The sequence below is a fragment of the Phycodurus eques genome, chromosome 8 (assembly GCF_024500275.1).
Source record: "Phycodurus eques isolate BA_2022a chromosome 8, UOR_Pequ_1.1, whole genome shotgun sequence".
Taxonomy (NCBI): Eukaryota; Metazoa; Chordata; class Actinopteri; order Syngnathiformes; family Syngnathidae; genus Phycodurus; species Phycodurus eques.
Window position 1 is genome coordinate 14,485,548 of NC_084532.1, and position 18,307 is coordinate 14,503,854.

Below are 18,307 nucleotides of genomic sequence, written 5' to 3' on the forward strand. Positions count from 1 at the left end.
CTGGGGGCGGGGGGGGTGTTCAAAAAATCAGTTGTGGGGATCCATGCCAAAAACAAACCCTCATAACCAAGCTTGTAGATAAAGAATGAAGGAAATGGCAAACTCCCCGAAAAGTGGGTCACTCTCTCCTTTGATAATGTTGCGATGTATGCAAAAAGTTGCCTGGCAGAGGAATATTAAAACTAGGATAAAAATGATTCAGCAATTATCGATTTAAGGACTGTAAGAATTGTATCATCCATGTGGAATTCATTAAATTGAATCTTTCTATCAAAAGTGTTTGAACCAGCATTAGCGTCTGATAATAACGCTTGCTAATCTAACGAAAGCTGGGCTTGCCATTGGCTCAGCGGTACAATCCTGTATGTGGGGTGGGATGAGGGCTCGCACAATGCATGAATCAAATGTGCCCCAAAAATAAGCCAATTTTACCATGTAAAGAAAGCAAGCTATAAAAATATATTATATGTATATAATTTTCAATCTTTGGAGTATTTTGACAAAAGCATGCCACAGCCGTGTTATTAGGATGGAAGAATATCCCAGACATTTCATTAAAACACTTGGAAATGTTCTTAATAGTGACAAAAAAAAGCATAACATCTCTCCTTTAGGTCAGCTATGTGAGCAACTACACTACAAATGGCCCATACAAATGTCTTTAAATGTATGTATAATTCAAACCAACAAATGTTAACTTACATTACCTTTTGCTTCTTTTGCATTACTGAGAAGGAGACATTGTGCAACTTTTCCACAAAGTAAAACAGTTCTTAATAAAATGTTTGTATCCTAAAGGATCAAGCCGAAATCAACATCTTTTGGGTGAGTGGTTCTGCATCACACTAAGGAGTCAGAGAGGTGCCAGCCACACTAAAAATGATACCACAAAAGAATGTAAGATAAAATAGTTTCAAAACACTTGATGTGACCAACCCAGTCCACATAATGTTTTTTAAACACTGTGTATGTGTCTGTGTTCTCCTGGCATTTCTAGGTGAACAGCGTTGATCTTCAGATTGCAGCATTTCTTCCCCAATTCCCTTTTAAGACGAACACCTAGTCACTTGTATTTTATTCAGTCCTTCCTCCCTCTGCCATCCCTTCATGTCCTGCTTCAGCCTTGCCTTTGATCAGGGTTCCATAAGGGACCTGGATGGGCTTGAGGTGGCCTGGCAGCACTACAGAGGCTCTCAGCTGTACCACCAAACACTACAATGGGCACATAAATCAGATCCAATGCTGGCAAAACTTGCCATGCAAGAGAGCAGGAAAGCATCCAGGTTATCTATAAACCGACACACCAATTCCTTTATATTCAGCATTATGCATCGCATGCTACCCAACAAGAATTAGTGTGGTGGGGGTGGTGTGTCAGAAGCTAGGGATAACTTTTTGGCAGCAACTACATTTAACACTAGGTTAAATGTAGTTGTCCCTTTGTTCATCATCCATAGCTATCATCCTCAATAATGTACCAACCACCTTGTTGGTGTGTAGATGCATAATAACAATCCCTTTCTTATTGTTCCATCTATGGTAACATTTGATTGGGTCCACCAAGACCAGCAAAGACAAGTAAACAATCCTGGCAAAACCACTTTTATTTTTCAATTGCAATTGAAGTCTCTTAATCTTAACTACTAGATGGCCATTAACTTAAAGTTTTACACATTTTAGCAGTTAGAATTGGATAAATTAAATTTTTCTGAAATGTACTCGTTTACTCATACGGCATCTTCATAACTTCCTGCAATAATGTTGCATTGATGGTTAAGTACTAATGTGGACAGTTTAGAGGATTATAACATAAAAAGGTATACTGTAATAGCAACACAAAATAAAGGGCACTGTGACTGTGCCATCAAATTATGGATTTGAATGTGTTCTGATGATAAACTGCAATTATGGTTTTACCAATCCAATTTAAAGTGAATATAAAGTACTGTATGTATTTCGCCAAAACGTCTTTGCTTGTGTCTACAGATACATTTTCTTTTAATTAATGTTTTAATAGTTTTTTCATGCTTAATTTAAACAGTTTTTGATGACTTATCTCCCAAAAACATTTTGACATAATTAATTGGATCTAAATTATTCTCATGCATCCTGTTTTTATATGAAGCATATGTAGCACTCTATTATTACTTTTTCCATTCAAGGATAAATAACATGAATGTTTCACATCACATTCTCGTACCTTGAATTCAAGCTCCATGCCAGTAACGTGCTCGCCAGTCTCCACCTGGGCCAGCTTCTGGATGTAGGAGTAGAGGCTACGAGCTGCCACCTCAGTGTTGCCACAGGCCACCGCCTCTAGCAATGCGTCATGAATGAAGCTGTACTGGTCCTCTGTCTGCACCATGTAGTTCCGCTGTGAGCGCATCAGTGTCACGTGGCCGTAAATGTCAACAGTTTTCTCGTGCTTGATTCTCTCGAGCATGGCGTCGATGACAATGAAACAACCTGTCCGACCAACACCAGCACTATAGAGAAGAGGAAAAACAAATTGAATTGAATTGATTTTTTTCTACATAATGTCACATATCTACAATACAGCATTTTTTATATACCCCTGATGCTACAACAACACCAAGTGACAATGTAAACAATGTGTGTAAAATTGAGAGAAGGGAAATGAGATCCAATCTAAGAGCAGAAAACAATTTTGATTTACACAGTGAGTGGAACTGCTTAAATGATTATTTACAGTTCCTATTGTATTTTCTTCATCAAGGCCGAATTTCGGACACAGCTATTGTACTGGATTTAATGATAGAGTACAGGGGCACCTATTGCGTCCTATGAGTCTATACTTACAGTGACGAAAAAAATGCATTAAAACAGTAATGTAGACTGTATATGGAGAGAGTAACACTTCACTGTCATTTCAGTTTTATAGTGTAAGACTTGGGACTGATTGGGTTCTTCTTATCTTGACAAAAAAGACATCTTTAAATAAGCCTTTTTGAGAACTATAATTTGTGAAAGGCAAAAAAGAAAAGAAAAGAGGAAGAAACATGAAAAATGGGATCGGATTAGGGTGAGTCTTTTTGAGGCGTAAGGAAACAAGAGAGACAGGGAGAGAATGGGAGCAGAATAAAAGTGTTGCTTTGAAGGGAAAGATGATGCGATCACTGGAGAGAGAAAAGATCTGCGTCTGTTAAGAAAGAGTGAGAATGGGTTATTAAATGTATAATACTCCATAAAAAAGGAGGAGGTATCTCATTTTGTTGAATGAGAAATGTTTAATATGCTGTTACTAATAATGGTGACATTTTACTATATGTTGATAGCAGTCTTTAACTGCCCAAATGAATTGACAGTAAATGTATTGTCTCAGTCCAATAAAAAGGATGGAAAGCACTCGGATATTCTTGTTTTGTCTTTTCATCCACAAAAACAAACACAAATGATTTTCCTTTGTGTTTCCGATAAAGACGTTTGAATGTTTGTCATTGGACATTTGTATTATGATTTTATTATATTACACTATGGCATTATTGTCATTTTTAATCATGACTTACTGTATTGGGAATTTACTTTTTATTGTTTCTAAGCAAATAGGTAGGTCTCTGAGGTACTTTCCCACCTATCAAGTGTGAAATAAATGTGTCCATGCACTACAAACAGTACAGTGGAACCTCGGTTGTTGTGTCCTCCAATTTGCGTTGAATTTGGTTTTCGCCGATTTAATTGATGGATATTTTGCCCACGATTTCGATGATTCACTTGATTTTCGTTGGAAACAACTATTTTTTTCTGGGAATTGCCTGCCCACACAATGCATCCAGTACGCATGCATAACATTGCCGACTCTTATTGAGTGAGTATCATGCCGTGTGAGCATTCAAGTGTCTGTAGAGGTTTTGGAATCTTTGGCGACTGCCAACTACAGTAGTCCACCATGGGGACAAAGAAACTCCGAAGTGCAAACCCTTCAAAGAAGAAGACGCGAAACACTTTCGAGTTAAAAAAAGAAATTGTTTCAAAGTATGAAAATGGCATGAGGATCTCCGATCTTGCCAGGATGTACGGACAGCCTGCCTCGATGGTAAATTCAATCCTGTCAAAAAAAATAAAATAATAAAATCAAGGATTTGTGGATTTTTTTGCAAAAGGGGTAAATGTGTCTGACAAAACAAAGATCCCAAGCAGTTGTCGATATGGAGAAGCTATTACTGGTGTGGATAATCCCAAAATAGTTAGCAGGAGAGCTCGTTTCAGAGGCAATCATTTGTGAAAAGGTAAGGTTATTGGATGTGGGTCTCGTGAAGACAATGGCTGGAAAGAGTGCTTCTGTGAGTGAATTTAAGGCCAGCAGAGTTTGGCTTGACAATTTTAAGAAGCGAACTGGCAAACTGCTTTGCTCAGTTATGAAGGACATTTGTGCAAAGTGGTGTGAAGTGCAACATTTTGTGGAGAAATATCACCACAACAAAGCAGTTGCAAGCTATGTCTGCAACTCCATGCCTTGTCCCAGTTTAGGCAAATCTTATAGATGGCAGAAACCTACCTCTCTGGACAGATTTTTTTTGTGCACAGGGGTGGAGTGACACTCAAGCTAGACCTAGTGTCAAAAAAAGAAAAAAGGAAGTCTCCCGACTTCCTTTAAAAACAAACTTCCCTCTCCCATTTCGACTCCTAACATACGCCAACAAGTGTCTCCAAAAAGACTCATGTTAATTTATGTATCGGCTCAGAAAATGGATGGATGGATGATTTCCTATGGGAAATGTTGCTTGGTTTTAGTGTGCTTCGGTTTTAGTCATAAACTTAGGAACAGATTAATTACGAAAACCAGGGTTCCTCTGCAAATGAAAACTCTTTCATTGTCTGTAAGTTAAGACACTCGCTTTTTCCACACGCAGGGCTCTGCTACTACAAGTAGAAGCAAGCAGCCGGCCGCCGTGAAAGCCTCGCCGTCAAGTGAGGCAGAAGAGGAGAGAGCACACGATATCCAGCTGGTTGTCAAACTAACGAAAGCCTAACTCGGCATTGGCCCAACAGTATATGGGGAGGGATGAGGGCTCGCACTTGCATGAGACGGCAGGTGCCTAAAACTGCATATTTTTGCAAGAAAGAAAAAAAGGGTGGAAAATGTGAAATCTCTCCCTGGGTATTTTGTCAGAAGTATGCCACACACACTTGGCAAATATTTTAAATTGTGAAAAAATACACAAAATGTCTGTTTTAAGTAACTGTTCAGCTAGTAGCAGAAAGACAAAGTTTAAAAAAAAAGAAACATTGGCACAAATGTTCAACCTTCTGATTGTGGGAAAAAAAGTGATACAAGCAAGAACTTACAAGTCATACTGATTCATGTTAGGGGGGGGGGGGGAGAAAAAAGAAAATAAATATATATATTTAATATTCAAGATATCGAAGGAAAAAACACCCCAGTACATTGAATTCCAGCAAGGGTTGCAGCTGCTGACCTGCAGTGGGCGATGATGGGTCCAGCATCAGGTGGGTTGCAGGTCTTGACCCTACGTAAGAAGGCCAAGAAGGGGGTCGGGTATTCTGGCACACCATGGTCTGGCCACGCTGTGAACTGGAACTGGCGAACCTCGCGTTTCTCACTGGATCCATTCTAAATACAACAAAGAGAGTTGCGTTCAATAGGGGAGGCTACTTTCCCCCCCACCTTATTAAGAATCATGTCCAGTACTTGTACAAACCTGACTTGACACTAAAATACTCCTACAATGTTAATTTCAACAATTTAGTTACATCAACAGTGAGATTTATTTTTGATCTGCATTCAAGGATTTACCGGTAGCTTCTTTAAATTACTTTAAATGACATGGACTGTTGGTTAACAGATTATCAACTTTTTTTTTTCTTTCTTACAGCTACTATAGAAAGGTGAGTGTTTTATTGATTTTGGTAAGACAGACTCTTTTAACAACACATGGAAAAAAAAGAACCAAAGAAAGATTCTTCGCGAAGTAGGAGAGAAGAGAATCCCTTCATCGTTCTGTCCTCCCCTCTAATGGAGATACTGTTTGCATTTCAATGCTGCCTTTCTGCTTTCCTGACAGAGGTTTTTCCCCTTGCTGAATAAATTAATAAATGAGTGTGGTAATTAAAAGCAAACTGGCCCAGTTCTTCTTTTTTATGGGTTTTTCTTTGGACACTACCTGATTTTGACAAGCCATCGCTTGCTACTTGTGAGGAGTCATTTTTACATCCCCGCTGGAATCACATACATATGGCTCTCGACCACGGCCACTGCTATGAAGATGTGGGGTTTGTGCGTCTGCCGGCACCCTCTATTTCCGAAACACACAAATTCTGCATAATTGTTTTTTCTCCCCTTGCCAAGCTATGGGATGAAATGAGCTCAGGTTCTCTGCTATATGTCCTTGCACAGATCCTATTAAAGCAAGGTCACTCTGTGTGATAATGTGTGCGTGACAGTGCAAGTTGCGCTTGTGATGTCTTCTTTAATTAAACTTAAATTTGAGCTCTCTTTGTGCCTTTTCAAGTTAATTTTAGTAGAAACTGTGAGAAGGTTAAAATATTCACGAGATTTTGTGTGGTATACTTTACAGCTTTTTTTCAGTCAACTCTGCACAGTTTCACTTTGAGCTTGTATACTCAAAAAAAATTTACAGTAGTCAACATTTTACTTCCAATTGAATTTTATTACTCAAACAAAACCAAAAAAATTCTTCAGGTCAGCCTTAGTAAAATACAATTTCATGGAAACAATCAGGAATGTATTAAACCTACAATACACCTCCCTACCCTCTTGTGGATGCACAAGACTCAACCGCAACAAATGTAATGCAGCAAATGCAGTCTGATTACAAATCTAAATGTGAGCAATAAAGACAAATGCCTGACACATCGGATGTTGTAAGGTGAGTTAAAGTAATCTTGAGAAGCTCCCAGGAATCGGGCCTAGTTTCCAACCATGGTTATATGTATGATCAAAACCTTTATATTGTGAATGTTTTCATTTCCTTTGTGTTGCAACTTTTGTCTGTCCGTGTGTGAGCTTGAACAATCTGTCAATGATGTATACTGAGTTTCTCTTTTCCTCACTTTACCTAAGTGCTCCAATTTGGTACACACACAATAACAGATGATGCATTGAGCTAAGTGCGGGTTGAATAACTGAAGGCTAATGCATGTATGCGGTACACAATCTTATTCACAGATGAGTATGACTGTAGTAGTAGTATGACTGCATCAACAAAGCATTCTAACAAGGTTTATTAATTATCTCACTGTTTTCTTGAGAGACGCTGAATGAGATGATTGCTGTTTTTGGTTATCTACTGCATTTTGATCATAAACATAACAGCTGTATTCACTGGCTTAGACACACTTGGGATTTTTGTGCATGTCCTTGGTGTTTCATTACATTACTGCTTTAACAAAGGGAATGTTATGTAATGTATATGTAATCTGTAAATACCAGCTTTGTGCTTTTAAATGTTTTAAAGAAATAGAAAAAAAATTATTCACCTTGTGCAAGGAGAAGGTGCGCACACAGAAAGTGGCCAATTCTATGGTGTCCAACAGGGTCACTTGGGTCATACCATACGTTTCTGTACCACGACTGGGCCAGTACTGGTCACATTTTATCTGTGAAAAAAGAGATGAGAAAAAAATGGTAAATAGATGTGTAAAAAATGCCACTGTGTAAAAGATATCTCCAATCAATAAAAGCTAAAAAGGAGGAATAGTAACAACATGGTGAATGTCAGAAAAATACATGGGACCTGATAGAAGCATGCCGCTCATCCCAGAACACCATTTGGATTAAAACAGCAGTGAGAGCTGATAGAAACACCAGGGGCCTCATGTACAAAAGGTGGGTACGCACAAAAACTTTATTTTTCACGGCAAAGTTCAGATGTATCAAGAGTGAAATGACTGTGGAAATGTGCGGTGCCTCACGCCAACTTCATGGCTGGCGTACGCAGGTTTCTGCAGCTGTTGGTGCTTTGGTGACATTTAGAGGTGATGCTGGGAAACTGTTATAATAAATCTGCACATCAGAGACACATGAATAATTAGCACTGATGAACAATTCATGTCCGACAACATTTGATTCCAACAATGTAAAAGAAGCAAGGACTCGGAATTCACTTGTTGACCAGTGTATTTAATGAATCACTGATATTTGTGAGGACGCCTATAAATTGATCAAGGCGTTCATTTATGCCGCCTATTGCCCTTACAATCTCGTGACTCCAGCACAGTACGGGTGAGGACACTGCCAGTCGGGCGGGCAGCAGCAGCCGGCTGTTGGAGTGTAATTGCGTCGGAAATGCTGGGGATGCCGCAGGAGACGCAAAGGAACGGGGGACGAAACCTCCATGTATGTGACACCAGTGATGCCAGCACGGAAAAAAAAGAATCCTTTAAATTGAATTTGAACATTTACATCGGTTGCATATGATTAAAATCTGTTAAAATGACTCTTTTTTTCAGTGAGGGACACTGGAGGAATCCTCCGTGTCTGTGACACTAGAGAGGGGACGGTGGGCGAATGCCCCGAACATGGAGCACGTGCCTGCGACTGCGCGTCCTCTCCTGTGTATTAAAATGATAAATTGAGTCATCAAACAGGAGTCACCGTTATTGATATCCTCTTTGATATGCTGATGTGCTTCTATTTGAATTCAAAATTTTGCCTGTTTTGGCCACACTTAGGCGGTGGGCAGCTGTCCTCCGCTTCACATCCACCTTAATGTCTGACCACTTCTTATTTAGTGCAGCGTGTGTGCGCTGTTCTGACTCCACAGCATTGACACCCGCAGGCACGCTGTCCCATTCACTCTCCTTTCGCTTGCTGTTAATGCCGGAGGACAGCGTGCCAAAAGAGGATTTTCTAGCGCACCTCCATTTCACTGAGTAAGTTCACATTCAGATTTCTTTTTCCTTCATTACCTTGCTCATTTCCTTCGGGATCTCAGGATCGGGATCTCAGGTACAGGGTTCATTTAAATACAATTTGCATATTTAAATGTTAGCGTGGACAGGGAGGGGTCGGCTACTCCAACATGTGCGCTCAATTCTATGTTGATTGGGATGTATGAAGGAAATGTGTTTGGATTCATGCATACGCACAAATTCATACATCTGGATATTTTTGTGCGTACGATGTTTTCTGGATTTGAGCGTATGCCATGTTTCAGTAGAAAATCCACGCAAGTCTTTGTACATGAGGCCCAAGGGGAGCATTTCATATCTGAGAAATGTACAGTAAACATACAATTACACGGTCTTACTGTACTTTAATATTCACAATACCAATCTGCACCCTTTACTATACCTTAAAGCATCGAAACATGTCAAGTGTATCTCCCTGCTCAACTATATTTCTTTTATGCAACATCTGCTCAAACACTTGGTTTTCAGTGCTTGTGCAGTAAGCCTGCAAAAACACATCACCTGCCTCCTATGTCAGTGCATCTCATTCAGTTTCATTCAATATGGTGTGACACCCTGGAAGACATCTTCTCTCTCATTTCCTGCTCAAACCGACACTGAGCTTCCAGTGGACACATGACCTGATCATGAATGACAGTGGAGGACAGCGCCTGTCAGAATGGTGCACAGGTAAACAACTGAGAAGAGGTGAGATGAAGTGTAGACACTCGGGGTAAGTAAGTCTGATGTTGACACTGGTTTGGTTTGACAGGATTAAGTCATGTTTGTATTTTTGACACACAACAAGTCCACTTGGAAATTACCTTGGAAGATTTCATACAGTTTTTTTTTTATTTGTTTTGAGGCCGTTATCAACCATTTCATCTTAAGAAAGTTTCCAGTGACAGATACTAGTCAAGGATTGAGGAATATTGTGAAACCAGCTCATTTATTTAAAGATTTTGTTTAAATACACTCCCCTATCAAAAACATTGCTTCATATTAACAGTGAGGTTTTGCTTAAGAATTTTTTTATTTTTTTTTGTATTTCCAAGATCAGGATACTGGATCAGGATTGGCTACACAATTTGGAAGAGCTATGCTTGTAACAAAACATATATTTTTTAGGTGATTTTAGGTGAGAAAAAGCACTGGAACAGAATAATTTTCTTGCAATAACAGCATCAAGCCCGTGACCCACTGACATCACCAAACTTGTGAATTCTTCTTCTGTGATGCTTTTCCAGGATTTCATTACACCATCTTTTTGTATTTTTTTTGTATAATTTTTTTTTGTAAAATGCATGCTCTACAGGGTGCAAGTCTCAATGTTGACTTTACTAGTCTAAAGGCATTTTCACACTGTACTTTGTTTTCCTGGTGTTCACCGCGGGGTAGGACACAGGATGGGCAGTCTACTTGCTAAGCAACCAAGCAGGAAGTAGCCTGGTGCGTTTTCCTGCTTGTTTGGGGGTAAAGTAGTTACATTGGAAAGCCATGGCTTTGCATTATAATGAAAAGGAGGAGACGTGATACAAGAACAAGTAGAGATACAAGTGAATAATATGTGGCTATGCTGTATTTATGTTTTTTCTAACATTTCTAATATTAGAAATGCAAAGATTACAAGGTTTCTTCCAACTTTCAACCAACCTGGTAGAGTCAAAGTAGTGGCGTTTTTCATCCATCACTGTGCCTTCTTTACCATGTCACGGTACATTTGTCTTATGTCCCAGAGTTCAGGCTACTGGGACAGATACCACATTAACAAAAAAAATCTCCATGCTGTTTTCAATGTATACCTCTGCCAAAACACCTTTCTGTTGTAAGTCTGAAATCACTTCGCCACCGTCTCGCCTATTGTATGCGCTTTACAATGCGCTGTTGACCAAACATTTATCAATTCGGGGGCGTCGGCCATGGCCTACCCCGTGCTGACAGGCGTGGAATGGTGCTGCATTGGTGCAGCGTCGCAGAAAAATGTTTCTGGAGTTGATCTTGCTGCTGCCATCGTGTTGTTAATCAATGAAGATTAATAAGACCATCCCAGAAGAATGAATGCAAGTCCAAGCCATGACATTACGTCCATTAAGTTTCAGATGAACTTGTATCTTTCCGATCACGAGCAGATAATTTCTTTCTTGAACCTTTCGCCTTTCCATTTCTTTGGGAAAAGATTGTTTTTGTTTCATCAGTCCATACAACTCTTTCCCAAAATTTTAGTTAATTTAGGCTCACCAGTACTTTTTGGCAAGTTCCAGCCTGGCCTTCCTATTCTTGCTAATGAGCGTCTGCATCTTTTGATGCACTCTGATGCCTCTGTACATTTGTTCATTGAAGGCCACAACCTCACATCTTTCTAACTGTTCCTCCACCTGCTCCCTGCTTTCACTGCAGATCACAATGTCATATGCAAACATCATGGTCCACGGGGATGCCAATCTAACTTATTCTGTCAGCCTATTCATCAGCACTGAAAACAGGAAGGGGCTCAGGGCTGATCCCTGATACAGTCCCACCTCCACCTTAAATTCCTCTGTCACACCAACAGCACACCTCACCACTGTTCTGCTGCCCTAATACATGTCCTGTATTATTCTAAAATACTTCTCTCCCACTCCAGACTTCCACATGCAGTACCACAGTTCCTCCCTGGGTACTCTGTCATAGGCTTTCTCTAGATCCACAAACACACAATGTAGCTCCTTCTGACCTTCTCTGTACTTTTCCATCAACATCCTCAAGTCAAATAATTAATCTGTGGTACACTTTCTAGGCATGAAACCATACCGTTGCTCGCAAATACTCACTTCTGTCCCGAGTCTAGCCTCCACTATTCTTTCCCATAACTTCATTCTGTGGCTCATCAACTTTATTCCTCTATAGTTCCCAAAGCTCTGCACGTCACCCTTGTTCGTAAAAATGGGAACCAGCACACTTTTCCTCCATTCCTCAGGCATCTTACCTGCTAGAATTCTATTGAACAAGCTGGTCAAAAACTCCACAGCCACCTCTCCTAGATGCTTCCATACCTCCATAGGAATGTCATCAGGACCAACTGCTTTTCCATTTTTCATCCTCTTTAATGCCTTTCTAACTTCCCCCTTACTAATCATTGCCACTTCCTGGTCCACCACACTTCTACTCTTCCTTCTCTCTTATTTTCCTCATTCATCAACTCCTCAAAGTATTCTTTCTATCTGTCCAGCACACTACTGGCACCAGTCAACACATTTCCATCTCTATCCTTAATCACCCTAACCTGCTGCACATCCTTCCCATCTCTATCACTGTCTGTTTTTATACTATGGATATAAATAAGTGTATTACACATACTCTTCGCCTAACTTTACATGTAACTTCTTACATCAACAGACTGCTGTGGAAGGTACAGGTCACAGATGTTACAAAAACTCCCCATCTTACAATTTAATTTTAGCTCCCTACTCTGTGCAAAAAGCAGCATCTCTTGAGTGTTAAACCTTGCTAAGCTCTTTGTGCAGCAAGGAGCAATGTTTTGTTGTTTCTACAGAAACTTTTCTGACTTTTCCAACGACAAAAGTAATTTAAAAAAAAAAAAAAAAAAAAAAAGAAAATCCCCCATGGATGTTGCCCAACCTATAAGATGTGAGCAGGTAGACTATTTGTGATATAACTATGTTCCTGCACTGCATTCACAACCTCATTCAAATTTCACAAATGTGATTTCTACTCTTCTCTGAAAGCAAGCCATCTCAAGAAAATAAAGTCTAATTACCTGCCAATGAAGTTAGAGTCTACAACTGGGAAATCACTGCAAAGCTGTGCCATTTTTCACATTTTGTACCTCTGCTTCATGAATCAGTGATTTGATTTTGATGTATATTGAGGAACACATTTTAAAAAGGCTACTGCAGTCACCAGAGGCAAGCTGTAAAGTGAAAAAGAAATGTTGCATGTGCTTGAGTAGACTCACCCGTGACTTCTCCTCCAGTCTGGTCATCATAACCACAGTGGCTGCTCTTTGCTCCCACACCATCCTCCAGAAGTCCCCAAAGGTTTCTGGTAAAGGACCCTGGGTGGCAATGTATGCATTCTGCTTCCTATAGCCATCAATGTAGTTGGAATTGATGTAGTCGCTTCCTGTGATCCCTAAGTAAAGAGCACAGCAAAATGTCGAGGATGAAGCATTGTACTTTTTTTGTTTGTCAAACCTTTGTCTTTTTCACTTTTCTAGCCGGACAATTTTGTCATGTGAATGCACTCTTGAAAACGCATTAACAATGACCTTTTTTTTTTTTAACAGTGAAGGTTTAAAGATCTTTCAAAGAAAAAAGTGTTTAAGTTTAAATTTGTTTCATAGATAATATAATATGGAAACCAACCAAATGTTTTGGGGAAAATATGCCTTAAAAGCTACTTAAAAACATACTCTTATGCTACAGAGTTGCCTGGGTATATGCATTTTTTGTCGTGGCTATTCAGTATAATATGACTGATTCAACATCCATCCATCTTTTTCCTATACTGCTAACCCTGTTCAGGGTCTTGAGAAGTTGGAGTCCATTCCAGCTAATGTCTGTTTTTTTTTTTTTTTTCAACATGTTATAGTCAAAACTCGAATAAAATAAGGCTATATAGCTCAAGTGCTAAACACTAAGAAGACTTGGTGTTCAACTTGTAATTAAACTGTGAGAAGTGTTTGGCAGCTCCACCGGTAATACGCCACTAGAATAGATGGTTCAGGGTCTCTATGGAAACAACAGACTATTTTTACTTTTAGAAATTCAGGGCGTTATATATTTTTTATATTGGTTTACAATTAAAATGCCAACAAGACCTATTTTAGACAAAAAGGTTGACCTCTTATTCTGCCTTCTTACAGCAGGACCCCTTGTGCTGTTTTCACTGACATCATGTAACTATAGGTATCTGAAGCAGAAAGCACAAACTTCAAAGGTAAACTATGTAGATCACTGCATCAGGGGTGCTCCTGATAGCGAGGTGTGCTGCAAGTCTGTCGTGTGATCATGCACTGTATTTATCTGTCACCAAGCTCTGATCTGCACATGTGCAAATCAAAGTTGATACAGCTGTGGGGCTTATGGTCCCCACATGGTTAGAAGACACATTTTTACAGTCCTGTCAGGTGAAATGCAAGCCAGAACAGAGCATTTTGTGTTTGAAAGTCAAATCACTTTGACTGACGCCGCAGCACTTGAGCGACAAACAATGAAACACTTGGCTGGGCTACTTTGAGAGTTTTAGAGAGAGGGGACCTAGTAAGGACAAAGAACCAGGGTGGAGTGGAAGAATAATAAACTGTAGAGAAGGAGGGAGATGGGGGAGAGAGAGAATCAGATGCACAAACACGAGGAAGACAAACTAATGAAAAAAAGAGTCGAAATTAGGAGCGATAAAATGAAAAGCAATGCAAATACCATCAAAATGGATACTGCACTATCTGACAGTGGTGACTTGGTTTTAGTCATGGCTAAATGAATGGAGAAAAGGCGGTGTGCATGAATTGTTATTCTGCTGCAACTAATGGCAAAATCACTGCGGTGTAAAATAGAAATTTCAGACTTGATTAATTTATGTATTTATGGATGAGGCGTTTGTTTTTCTTTTTTCTTGCTCTGTGTTTTTTTCTTTTATGTTGCACCCAAAAATTTTGAGGTGTTGAAAATCTACTTGGAACATTTAGCTCAGACAAAAGGAGAGAAGTGAGGAGAAACGATTTTCTCATCTCTGAGAGGAGTCAGGAGTTGTTCTAGTGTTGCAACCCAAGAACAATGTCAGCAGTGAAGGGTGGCTACCTCTGACAATGTCTCGAGAGATTTAGGAATCAGAGGAATAATTTTCTAGCTCCAGCGTTGTGACTGAGAACAGTTTAGAGGGAAGTGGAGCATGATCTGACAAATAGACTGGTGCATACAAATTCCTGAATCATGCTGAGTGTGAGATTAGACTGATTGTCGAATCAAAAGATGAGTTTCAAATAAATTGACCAAAGCAACAAGTACAAAACCAATTCAAAAACTTGAGCCAAATTAAACTGAAACAAATCCTTAATTCACACTGTGACAGCTTAGTTTCAAAATGTCGAAAATGACTGTGTGAGTGTGCAAGATGAGAGGATGGGTGAGCCTTACCCTCAATGGGAGCCAGGATGACACGGGAGTGGTCGTAGGCAATGACATTGGCGTAACGATTTTTGGGCTTGTTCACCTCCAGGTTGGAGTGTTCCCAAGTGAACTGCTGGCCTGGATCGATCGACTGATGGGGGCAGAGACAAACAAACACAAAAAGAAGACTTCAGATGAGCCGTTGGGTGAGGGTGGGGGGGGCGCTACGTACATAAAAAGCTTCTTAGGAAATATAATTAAAAACGGACTGTGAAGGTAAGGTAAACGTGGAGCGGCATTTTCAGACTGTTCAGAAAACCTACGACACTGACTTCCCTCTAAAAAGCGAGCTGAGAAGGACAAAGGTGAAGTAACTAATATGCCACTTGTCCAGAAAGCAGTAATTTTACTCACAGCTAACTTTAAAATCAAAGGCCGCCCTGAAGCATTGTTCCGGGGAGTCATTTCATTGTTAAGAAAAAGAAATGCAAGATGGCGAGATGGTAAAAGAAGCATTTTTTGAAGCAGCTGACCTCATTTTCCCAAGACTTTAAAAAATAAACCAGAAATTCTATCTCCGATCAAAGCTCTCCAGCTATCAAGAAGTACAGTCACACGGCGCAGTGGAGGATGAGATTCTGACTCTACAAGCGGACATTCAGCTGAAGTCCAGAGCTCTTGGAAAGTTCTGGAACTTACACAGGAAACATACCCCAACATGACGAAATGTGCTACTTTCTTGACTGCATTATTCGGCTACACTTATTTATGCGAGTCAGCCTTTTCCCAGATGAAGATCATTAAGTCAAAGTACAGTTCTACCATGACTGATGATCATTTGAAAGTGTGCTTGAGGCTGGCTATCAGCAGCTACTGTCCGGACTATGCATCCCTGGCTGATTCCATTCAGTGCGGGGCATCAGAGTAAGGTAAGGACAAATAATCTACAGTATATGTAACCTAACTGTAAATCTAAGTTAGCCAATAACTAAAATCTACATTTAAAAAAAAGAGAAAGTTTGACTATTATTGCAGTTGTCTTAAATATTATTAGTATTTTCACGACCATAAGGCGCACTTAAAAGTCTTATATTTTCTCCAAAATGGACACACCGAGTTCCAAAATCTGTAAATGTAGCGCTATAAATAAAGCGCTATATAAGTGCAGTCCATTTACCATTTATTTTTTTTATAAGATATCAAATAAACTACATTTTTGAATGCATCTCAAGATTCAAATTAACTTTGCTCGTTGCATTCCTTAACTGAAGAGCATCGACGTCTGTATTATTGGGAAGCTTTTATTTTGAAGGTGGCTTTCGCCACGAGTTGGCGACCTATTACCGTAATGTCTAGTATCAACAAAATTACGAGGGGCTGACTTGACTGCTACTTTACGAGTGGAAGCTGGCTTGACCGCAGTCGAAAATGGCACCTACGAAGAGACACGCTTAAGAAGCACAGTTTAAACTGCAACCTATCAGTTACGTGGAGGAACATGGGAATTGAGCAGCCGCGAGAGAATTCAAGATCAACGAATCCATGGTTCGCAAGATCAACGAATCCATGATTCGCAAGTGGAGGAAGCAGGAAAACGAGCTTCGCCAAGTCAATAAGACGAAGCTGAGTTTCCGCGGAAACAAGGCGAGGTGGTCCGAGTTGGAAGACCAACTCGAGCAATGGATTAATGAGCAAAGAACAGCCGGGAGAAGCGTCTCTCCAGTCACCATTCGACTGAGGGCAATAACTCGGAGCTTGCCATCATTCCGGGAGGCTTGACGAACCGCTGGACTAAACAGGGCGTTCAAAGTGAAGTTGCGAGCGGCGTGGGAGCCATGGATGACAGATGGCGAACACAACTTTACTAAGACTAGGAGGCAGCACCGGGCGAGTTGCGCCACAATTTGTGAATGGATTGTGGATGCTTGGGCTAACGGTGTCTGCTTGCACTGTTGTTCGAGCTTTCGTAAAAGCTGGCATCATTTCTGAGGAGCCGCACGGCAACGAGACTGAATCTGACAATGGCGGGAGGGAACCTGGCGTGTTTGATAGAGAACTTGCCCAGCTGTTCATTTCGGATACAGAAGATGAGGACTTTGATGGATTTGTGGATGAGGATTGATCAAAAAATAACGTGAGTACATTGTTAAATACTTCAATAAAGTACAACCGAACTCAGTTTTGCTCCCGCTGCCTTTTTAGAAACATTGTTTTAGCGTGCATGCATGCTACCGTATGTTTTAAGCTAGCGTATGTTTTACCATGCCTACGCCCAATAATACGGTGCGCCTTATGCCTTATGTATGTGTTTAATACAGAAATAGAGCCCGTAACTGAGATTGCGCCTTTTAATGCGGTGCGCCTTATGGTCGTGAAAATACGGTATTATTATTTTGGTTTTAGGATTTTCTGGTGTCGGCCGAATCTGAGGACCAGTCGATGATTCCAGATAATTTTGGATGGCAAGCTAACCATTTCTGACCAAATTCAGTTGAAACACACTATCGAGTAAATCTGAATCCATTAAAGTTCAAACATAACATTTATTAAATTACGGAACTAAATTCTTTATTAATTCCTTTAATGGGAAAATGTACTCTTTCCCAGTATTATAAACATTATAAACAATGTAATAACCAGTAAGAACTTCCATGAGTAAATCAACAAAATCAACATGCCTAAACAGAATGAAATAGATTGTTGATATTGTGTGTTGATATTTCATGTGGTGAGGAAAGCTGTCATTGGTTGTGTGTAGTCTTTGGAGAACAATCATCAAGTGTGACAGTTTCAGGACGGAAGGAAGAGGCCTGGAGTTTGTCCCTCCACCCGTTGCTGAAGCAGCATGTCAATCGTGGTCTATTGGTGTGATGGCTCCTTGTTGTTAGCCGTTGACATCATTTAGACAAAATACTATTTATGCAAAATTAGCAGTCAAAATTTAGAGCTGGCTCCTCCTGGCTCCTAGGACACTATTTGTCTAACGCTTCATATTAAATAGTCATACATGTGGAACTATAACATGTTACATTTTATATACATAAGGGGTTCCGAGATAATATTTCAGGGAATATTAAAACTTGGATTTGGCAAATTGGCATCTCTTAAAGCAATGGAGCCATAATAGATTTAACTACTTGTTTACAAGCAACAGAAGGAACATTTTAGTTTGCTGCCTAAATTTGCTGCAATCAAAATTTAAACGAAAAGCAAGCAAAGTTTGGTGCTGGACCCTAAGAATGCAACAACATCTTTTCTTAGAATTGTGTACGCATACAAACAAACATACTGGCAATTACAGTGACTTT

The 18,307-nt window shown here is 40.0% G+C and overlaps 1 protein-coding gene across 8 annotated transcripts in view; it reads right to left on the minus strand.

Annotated features, from left to right (window-relative positions):
- ptprsa (protein tyrosine phosphatase receptor type Sa) overlaps nucleotides 1–18,307 on the minus strand; it is a 276,448-nt gene that overhangs the window by 14,490 nt on the left and 243,651 nt on the right. For all 8 annotated transcript variants that reach the window (XM_061684316.1, XM_061684321.1, XM_061684318.1 and 5 more), the window contains 5 exons: nucleotides 15,027–15,150; nucleotides 12,848–13,023; nucleotides 7,480–7,599; nucleotides 5,439–5,593; nucleotides 2,201–2,486 (listed from right to left, as the gene is read on the minus strand). In XM_061684316.1, coding sequence (XP_061540300.1) covers nucleotides 2,201–2,486; nucleotides 5,439–5,593; nucleotides 7,480–7,599; nucleotides 12,848–13,023; nucleotides 15,027–15,150 — 861 coding nt within the window. The remainder of the gene's footprint in view (nucleotides 1–2,200; nucleotides 2,487–5,438; nucleotides 5,594–7,479; nucleotides 7,600–12,847; nucleotides 13,024–15,026; nucleotides 15,151–18,307) is intronic.